The sequence below is a fragment of the Ascaphus truei genome, chromosome 15 (genome assembly GCF_040206685.1).
Source record: "Ascaphus truei isolate aAscTru1 chromosome 15, aAscTru1.hap1, whole genome shotgun sequence".
NCBI classification, from domain to species: Eukaryota; Metazoa; Chordata; class Amphibia; order Anura; family Ascaphidae; genus Ascaphus; species Ascaphus truei.
This window is the reverse complement of record NC_134497.1, coordinates 5,378,939-5,388,069: the sequence shown is the minus strand read 5'-3', so window position 1 is coordinate 5,388,069 and position 9,131 is coordinate 5,378,939. Positions and strand designations below refer to the sequence as shown.

The 9,131-nt window shown below is 46.7% G+C and overlaps 1 protein-coding gene across 1 annotated transcript in view; it reads right to left on the bottom strand.

Annotated features, from left to right (window-relative positions):
• Positions 1-1,790: 1,790 nt before the first annotated feature.
• Positions 1,791-9,131, bottom strand: part of ZNF831 (zinc finger protein 831) — a 53,846-nt gene continuing 46,505 nt past the window's right edge. The window contains exon 6 of the mRNA XM_075571346.1: positions 1,791-7,398. Coding sequence (XP_075427461.1) covers positions 6,634-7,398 — 765 coding nt within the window. The 3' untranslated portion in view covers positions 1,791-6,633. The remainder of the gene's footprint in view (positions 7,399-9,131) is intronic.

Here is a 9,131-nt window from a genome sequence, read left to right as displayed (position 1 = left end):
GTGAGAAAGAAGAGTCTCTTATCCTGGCCTGTGTAACATTTATTTTGACTCACAATTATTTCACCTTCAAATGATGATTTCTTTTTGCAAATCTGTTTATATACATTTTTTTAGTTGATGTGTTTTCTAATATTAATAAATAGTTTCCTTAATTGACAATATTTTTTTTAATGATAGAAATCATGATGATTATATGTTCAAGGTACTATATACTTTTACTGATACTATCTGGATGTGTGTGTGTGTGTGTGTGTGTGTGTGTGTGTGTGTGTGTGTGTGTGTGTGTGTGTGTGTGTGTGTGTGTGTGTGTGTGTGTGTGTGTGTGTGTGTGTGTGTGTGTGTGTGTGTGTGTGTGTATACATTTGTGTATAGTTTGTGGTAACCATATTTCTTATTGCATTTGGCTAAGCCCATGTTTACACTTTTCACCTGTTTGCTGCATTTGATTGTAGTTTGGTGCCAATTAAAACAATTATCCTATTAAGAGGGACCCTACAAATACTGCCAGACAGTCTCAGTGCAAGCCTCCTCCTGACGAAGTGACATGAGTGCTACGAAACGCGTAGGGTGGCTTGCACTCAGCTGTAACAGGTCTGTATCATCTGCGCTTTGCCACACTACCAGCCAGGAGGGTGAGAGTAAGGAGCAACATCTGATCTCTGAGCAGGGAGACGGTGTTAGCCTGTGAAACTTGCAAGCGCTGTTGCCTTAAGTTTCTCCTACGACTTCTACACCTGGCTGCGCAACGTATGAAGGGATGAAGGCGATTATCCTCGGGAGAGGCGCGGACGCTGTACTCCATCTAACATTCCTAGCCGATTCTGTTCCGCAAACTGAGGAGGGGGACCTGACAGACGCAGCGCACATCTTCTCTGTTTGGAGATCCGGATACCGGCGTTCACTGCGAGGGATTAAACCCAACGCATTCACTTTGAATTTGGCGAGAAACTACGGCGGCTCCGGGCTCCAGACAAGGGGTCTTCCAGGTACTCTTATTCAGTGCTTCACCTGCAGGGTGAGTAAGGGGATGAACCCCCATCGCTGGCCGTGAGAGCAGCTGATCCCTGTCCAGGCTCCAGTATGTCAATTGATCACTTACATCATTCATATCCCATCTATCCCGGGTACCAGGCATGCATTACCTTCAATAACATTTATCTGAAATGCCACAGCGGTTACCTCAGGGACACATTGTAGCAATTGCTGCATTTCTTGATTCTATTGGATACTATGTGAATCTTGTCCTATACATACATTGTTAGGATTGTGGCGTAAGCAGATACACTGTCCTGTTCTGTGCATGTTTATTGTGTTTTATAGTGTGTTTTTTACCTGTTTCAATTTATTTGTTATCAGTAAAATGTTTGTATTTTGATTAGTGGATTCTGAGTGCTCCTTTTTGCTTTTTTTCCTTGTATTTCTTGTCTGGTTTGCAGCATATAAAAATACCACATTGTGGGTATTTTAGCGTACAATGCTTACACTGCAGCCAGGGATTCTGGGTAATGACATGCAGATGAGCACACAGTGCGTCACTTTTTGCTTCTTGTCCATTTTATCATGGACCCCGATAAGCTTCTGCCTTCCGTATTACACAGTTTTGAAAGTGCAGAGCCAGTAAACCTACTCACAGACAGTTGTTTCGACCTTTGGGGTCTAATCAGTGTGAGGCTGGTTACGGGCTTTGCAATGGAAGCTGGAAGTGGCTGGTTTACAGACTCACTGGACCGGACCAAGAAACACATTCCTACATTAACTGCAAGAAAATTAATTTATTTGCAATTCAGTACCAAACATTTCAGTTTCAAACATACATTTTTTTCCTTCATTTTCAGTTATCGGCATCTCCTAATATAATAAGTGAAACCGCCCACACCCCAACCCGAGACCTCATATTCCAAATCCAGCTGTGAAGCTTCAACACAAAGTACCACCAACTCTACACCCCAACTTCCGAGACCCTAAAATCAGGGTGATTACGGTTGCAGGTTACAACGTCTTGTATAAATCTGAAGCCTGGTAAAGCCAATCACTGTTATATGCAGCCACCGCAGGGATGGAACTCTGCAAACACTGCTCTGCATCAAGAGGCTGTCTGCATACCTTCTAAATGTATACTGAGGGGCCTGTTCTCGTAGCTCCGGAGTGTGACAAACTGCTTGTAAAGTGCCCGTCAGACGCGGATTGGCGGACTTCCTGCTATGGCATCAGTGAGAACAGGCGCAGGCGTCCGAGCGCCAGGGAGCCGCGCTCTGCAGTGCAAAATCGCGCCGGAAAAAAATCAATAAAAGAGAAGAAAAAAAACACAGTGATCCACAGTGCAGACCCCAGGGCAGAGGTGCCCAAACTTTTCCCCGTGCGCGGGGGTCATGCGACGTTGCGTGGCCATGATAACGTGACGTCGCGTGACCCCGCGGCGTCATTTGACGTCGGGTTACCAGGACGATGCGTCGCTGGATGGGAAGGTAAGTGTATTATAGAGGCCTCGCGCGGTCCCCCGGCATTTAATTTAAATGCCTGGGGGGGAGAGCGCGGGACCTTTATAACTGCCGCGCCCCCCCCCCCAGAAAATCTAGTGCCCCCCCCAGGGGGTCGTGCCCCCCCAGTTTGTGCACCCCTGTCCTAGAGCACCATGGCCAGTTTATCTGGGAAGCAAATTGGCTGGAACAGCTAAGAAGAAGAGAGCTGAGAAAAGTGACAAGGAAACAGAATCTCCTGAGGTGGCCCCTGGGACAAGAGTTAGGCCTCGGCCATGTTGCCTGCTTGCTGGCGGAAGTGCGCTAATGCGCGCTCCCGCTCAGCACTGAGCCCCTAGAGCCGCAATTAGAGCGGCTTTAGTAGGGGCTCACCTGCGCTTCCGCGCGCTTGCGGAAGTGCAGGTCTTAGAGGAATTTAAAACTCCCCCGCTTGCCGGCGAGACAGGCCGGTCACGTGAGCGGTTCGTCCAATGAGGGCGAACCAGCTCCGTGACATCACTGGCCCGCCCCCGGCCAGTGACGTGCCCGCCCCCGGCCCGCCCCCTTACGGTGAGCAGGACAAGCAACCGCAAGGCCAGGGAAAGCACCCGCTTTCCCTGAGCCTCAGCGCGCATCAGCACGCCAGCGGTAAGCATGTCCGAGGCCTTACACTACAAGGCAGCAGGAGAGACAAAGGAACCCCAACAGCATACAGCCCTTAAAGAAACAGGCTCTGAGTATGCTGCTGTGGCTAAAGCTCTTGCAAGAGAGTTAATGCCTGCAGTAAATAAGAGGTTTGACCCTGCAAAAGTCCCGTGAATATTTTAAAGAGGAACTCTCCTTGCAAAATGTAAGATTGGGGGAGGTGGAGACCAGGGTGGGTGATCAGCCGGATGATCTGCGAGAAACTCGGTCCAGGAACTAAAAAAGAAAAGTCACGCCTGGGAGGAGAAGGTCTGGAAAACAGATCCAGGAGGAGCAATATAAGAATTATTGGGATACCGGAGTCTGTAAAACCATATCAACTGATGGATTTCTGCTCAAAATGGCTCCCGGAGATGTTGGGGTTACCTTTTTGATCTGGCTACCATCAAAGTAGAAGACTGGGTCCAGCAAAATATCCAAGAGACAGACCGAGAGCAATGAAAAGAAAGTCTGCGAGCTCACAAGGACTCGGGAGAAGCGGGTGCGCGCGCTTTGCTATTCCGTAAGCCCTTCTCGCATGTCCAACCCGTGTCTACAAGGCTTCTGTAGAAGCGGTGTCACTCTGGCTCTGCCAAGCCGATCGGTTTGTCAAACTGGCATTTTTTGACAAAAACTGCAGTTCTCGTAGCCGCGTTATGCAAACCGCTTCTAAAAAACTCAAGTATTTTTCACACCACCTCAAGGTGAGATTGGCATCGCGCGAGTTACACCCGGAGCCTGAAATACGGGCGTGGCCGAGAGCGCAAAACCCATCAATCAGACTCGGGTCATTCCGCTTCCAAAGCACGCACAGAACTATCCGGGAGGACTGTCACTTTTTATAGACTCGGTTTAGATTCGCCATAGAGAATACGGGGGTGGGGCGGTCTCATATTTTATTCCGCTGCTTCTGTACATGGCAAATGACTACTTTGGAGCTACGAGAATAGACCCCTGTGCATCGTAATTAGGGATTCTGGCTTCCAGTGTTGTTTTGTTTTTAAATCTGTGTTTATTTTCTTCTCTGTTTTCATTTTATTGGAAAAAAAATCTCAGTTTCTCAGTCTTCGTTAAACAGAAAAAAACTATTTTAAGACACGTTTGAATTTGGTGTTTACGGGTGCACTTCTTTCAGTCCCTGTACCTCCCTTCTGTTACCGTTGTCTCCAATCTGTGGGTGCGGGATGCTACAAGAGGTGCAATTTATTAGGGAATGATGCTTCATTTCTGTTTATTATCAGGGTTTTAACCAGAAGTGCAAGAGGATCTTGTGGTGGATAAGTGGTGTTTTTCCAGTTAAAACCTAAAACCAGAATCCCTGTTGCATAGTTGCAGGAGCACAGTAACATAGTAACATGCGTTCATAACAGGAGACCACATTATCAGTTCAAATCTTTGTGGCTATGTGCACATCCCGCTGCTACTGTGCATTCAGCAAAGTACGCCTGGATGGAAAGTGTGTGCCTGTGTCTTCCTCTCACTCTCGGGTCTGCATGAGAAGGGACTATACGAGCAAAAGATACAACAAGCACTCAGTTACAGGCGGTCAACAGGAGCAAAAGAAGGTAAAGATTTGCCCAAGATGAGTGGACATGAGTGTGTGTCAGAGCTCTTCAGCTGGCGCCTGGCATGGGGCCGCCAATGCTGCTCCCGCTACCTTAATACTAGTTGCTAACACAGTTAAGTGCCGTATAATGCCATATAATATATATGTTACAGATGTTATTAATGCTTGAGATATATATATATATCAAATGTATCTAAAAAGGACATTGCAATAAAATGGTGGCCCTTCAACTCCTCCTAAACATTTTCTGATCTGGCCCCTTTGAAGTACCGGTGGAAGAGCCCTGGTGTAGGTGATTGAGACTTATTGTAAAGTTGTGTCTATTTAAAGGATCCTCCTACCCCCCAATGGTTTTTTTATAGGGTGAAAACCATGGGTTTAAATCTCCCTCAGGGGAAACAAAATGGCTGCCAAATCTCGGCCCATTAGGATGCTGCACCATCAGTGGTATTGGACGGCCATTTAAATCCCCTTTAAAAACCGTGAAATAATACCAGGAACTTCACCAGTCAGTTTCTTGGGTTCCCTGAGCTGAAAATAGCACGGCTCTGTCCTGTTTCATCTTATTTATGTTTCTTAATTAAACACCTCCTGTTTCCAGTACGTTTAGTTGAGCTCCTGTTATACAGAGGCTGACATTACTGAGTAATAATAATAATACTATCATGTGCCATCACATTAAGAATGTATCTTCCCCCAACCCTCCACCCAGGGGTTAATCTGCCCACAGCTCTGCTAAAAACCAACACAATCGTGACTATAAAACAAAATTACACAATGGCCCCTCCGTTCAAATACCTCTTATATACATAAACATTATATATTTATATTACACATATATTTAGAATATTTATATTATAAATATTATAGAGAGTGCTTTACCTAAAGACACATTCCATCAGTCGTCTTCTGGCGTCAGAAGGTGTCTTATGAAGTAGCACAGCTTAGTAAACATGGGCCGATATCTTTGTGAAATTACTGGCATGGGCGATTCTTGGATTTCGTTATTTCAGCGCCGCAACGTTTAACCAACAGTTACAAAGCTGTCGAATTAAAGTGAACAGACATGAGTGCCGCTGTAAATAACGCGCTACCCTGAACAATCGCGCGATGTACAACACTATCAAATAATACAACTTATTGCGACATCCTTTTCTTCGATGTCTGCAGTACCACGCAGCAGTAAAAGGGTTAATCTACACTGGTTAAAGTCCACAAGTCTATCATGATTAGTATAAGCAGAACCATCGGTTAGTAAACAGGACTGGTTCCAAATGAGCCTGTGACATGTACACGTAAACGCTGGCCCAGTTGGCACCAACACGCCCGAGAGTTGTGGTACCCTCCCTAAAGGGCCACTACCTATTCCCTACCAGAGAGAACATTGTATGTGGTTATAGCAGCGGTCCTCAGCTCCAGTCCTCAAGATCCCTCAACAGGACCGGTTTTGAGGATATCCCAGCTTCCGCACATGTGGCCCAATCAGTGGCTCAGATTGAGCCAGCTTTCCTGAAGCTGGGATATCCTTAAAACCTGACCTGTTGGGGGAGTCTTGAGGACTGGAGTTGAGAACCCCTTGGGTTATAGTCTTCTTGGAACGGCGGTGGGAAGAGGCAAGCCGCTGACGCTCTACTCTGCATGTATCCTAAGGTTGTGAGATGCAACCAGAAATAGAACCCAGCATCATCTGGAGAGAGTCAAGAGTATACTCCCCGTGGTGGTTTGGGAGTGATTCAGGAAGAAATCAGTCATCAGTTTCCATGTCCTCTTGTTCGGGGAACCATCCCCGAATCCGGGCTAACAAAACCCATCCATGACTGTGTGGGGTGTATGTATCCAAGGAAACGTGAGGCAATTCGTCCTGTTGATTTTATTGGGATTCTTGTTCCTATATCTGAGTTTGTTACCTCATAATTGCACCCTTTGCTATATCTCTATGACCAATCTGTCTTCATCGTCACTGCTTGTGTCACTGTATTCCACACGGGTTTGTTTCCTCATTGCCTCCAGGCTGAGCTTTTTCTGGGATTTGGAGGGTGTTGGTTGGGGGCTGGTGGTATCTGTGGGTTTATGTGATGGAGGCGTCCCTGTAAAAGACAAAGTCTCCGCTTCCTGGGGCTGCCCACGTGTCTTTATGGTTCGCTGCTCTTCTGCAACTCTAGATTGGACACCTTGTGATTCCTGCCGGCTTTGTAGATTAGATGTACAGCTGTCCTCCATAGGCGCTGCAGTAAGAGTACCCAGGAGCTCAGCAGAAGGCGTGGCTGAAATGCTGCTAACAGGAAGTCCGGTGCTGTGTCCAGGTTGCAGGGAATGGGTTTCATACGTGGTGTGATCACCTAAATGGTGTCCGACGTTTTTTGACCTGTTTAGTACGTTCTTGCCATGTCTTTGTGGTGGGGCACCACGGGAATCCTGATGTATGTGGTCCCTTTTTACCACCGCTGTGTCCAGGTCATGGGTAGCATCTGCACACCCTTTCTGGACACACGTTTCCTTGCACTCTGTGTACGGCGTTGATGAATTTCGGGGTGTTAAAGAGATTTCGTAGAGGCAAACAGCAGTTTGCGATGTGGTCGTACTCATGTTTAAGCCAGCGCTGGAATGGTCAGTGACAGCAGAGGGTGATGTTGTAGCTGGTTTTGTGAGGTCATCGGTTCTTGGGGTTCCATGCTTAGCTCCAGAATCAGCCTGGCAAAAACAGACAAGAAATAGAATTGGTGCCATGGCTCGCCTGAGATCAGTCCAAAACATCAGCATCTTAACACCTGTAATCAGGAAATATCTATGCAAAGATTATACTATGAAACATAAGCCACTGCCACGTTTAAGAACATGCTGTAGACAGGGAGGAGTTGGGAAGTTAATGATTGTTAAATCAGCAAGGATGCGTTATTTTGTAGACATATATACACACGTATAACCAGTGTTCGACAAACCTATACATTTGCTCGCCCCGGGCGAGTGGATTTAACCCTCGGGCGAGTAAATATTGGCCCAAGCAGCACACGTTTGGTACTAGGTGGCGAGTAGATTTTTTTGTGTGGCGAGTAGATTTTTTGGTGATTTGTCAACCACTGCGTATAACTATAACTGGTCACTATTTTTTCTGAAACCTACAAGTCAGTACCAGAAACAACCATTAAAATGGCATAGAAATTCTTATGTGGATGCATGCTTTCCCTTTACCCCAATCCCAGCATATTTCTAAGAGTGGCGAGCAAGTTCCTGAAGGGACGTATAGTGTGTTAGACGTTCTTTGTGGCTGGAGACGAGGCGTAGGGATGTCAAAGTGCACGGCGTGTGCACAAATATTGTTCATTGGCAATTTAATGGAAACTGCTGCTACTCAACATCATGAAACTATGACTATGTAACTCAGAGGTTCTCAACTCCAGTCTTCAAGGGCCACCACAAGTCAGGTTTTCATGATATCCCTGCTTCAGCACAGGTGGCTCAGTTTGAGCCACTGATTGAGCCCCGTGCCGAAGCTGGGATATCCTGAAAACCTGACCTGGCGGTGGCCCTTGAGAACTGGAGTTGAGAACCCCCTGATGTAACTGAAGAACGTGTAGAATAACTTCAAATTCTCTGTGCAGTCGCAAACACTTTGCAGGACATTCTGGCCACAATAAGCAGAGAGCCTTGTTACATCCTTGACTCCTTCCTTACATCTTTACTCTTAAGATTGTACATTTTGACAAAACAGCTGATCCACCTTAATGTGAATACGATCTCCCGTCCCCAAACAAAAGGTGGAGCATGTGACCTTTTTACGGGAGGATCAAAAAGTCTTGTGGCTACAGCGCATATTCTAACATAACCACAGCTTCCTTTCGAAGGTGAGAATCATGATGACGTGATCCTGAGATTATTGTTTAGACGGCAGGAGGGGAATTGCTGCTGAGAATTCATGGAAGAGGTAGCCAGGTGGAAACCGTCATCGCTTTGTGGGGGATCTTCTATGAAGACCATATGATGGTAAAAATGATACAAAATGGTGTTATTCCCATGTTGGCTTAACCTTTCTGTTGGTGCACACTCAGAAGATGTGGCATAATCTAACATTATTAATGGCTGATGGTTTATGAATATAACGATGCTCGTCTCCGATAGGAAGCGGACCCGCAGGGCTGAGGTAGGGGTATATAGGTAGGGGTATATGATCACTGACCAGAGCCAGGGGAAAGGTTCCTGTTAGAGTAGTCGTGATCCAGTCGAGGTCAAAGCAGGCGGCAAAAGTTCATGTCAGGATACAGGCTGGGGTCAAGGCAGGCGGCACACGAGTGGTGGTCGGGGTCACAGGTTGGGGTCAGGAACAGGGAACATTCGGGAACAGGGAAGGTTCGGGAACAGGGAACAATGAGGAACAGGGAAGGCTCGGGAACAGGGAAGGCTCGGGAACAGGGAAGGCTCGGGAACAG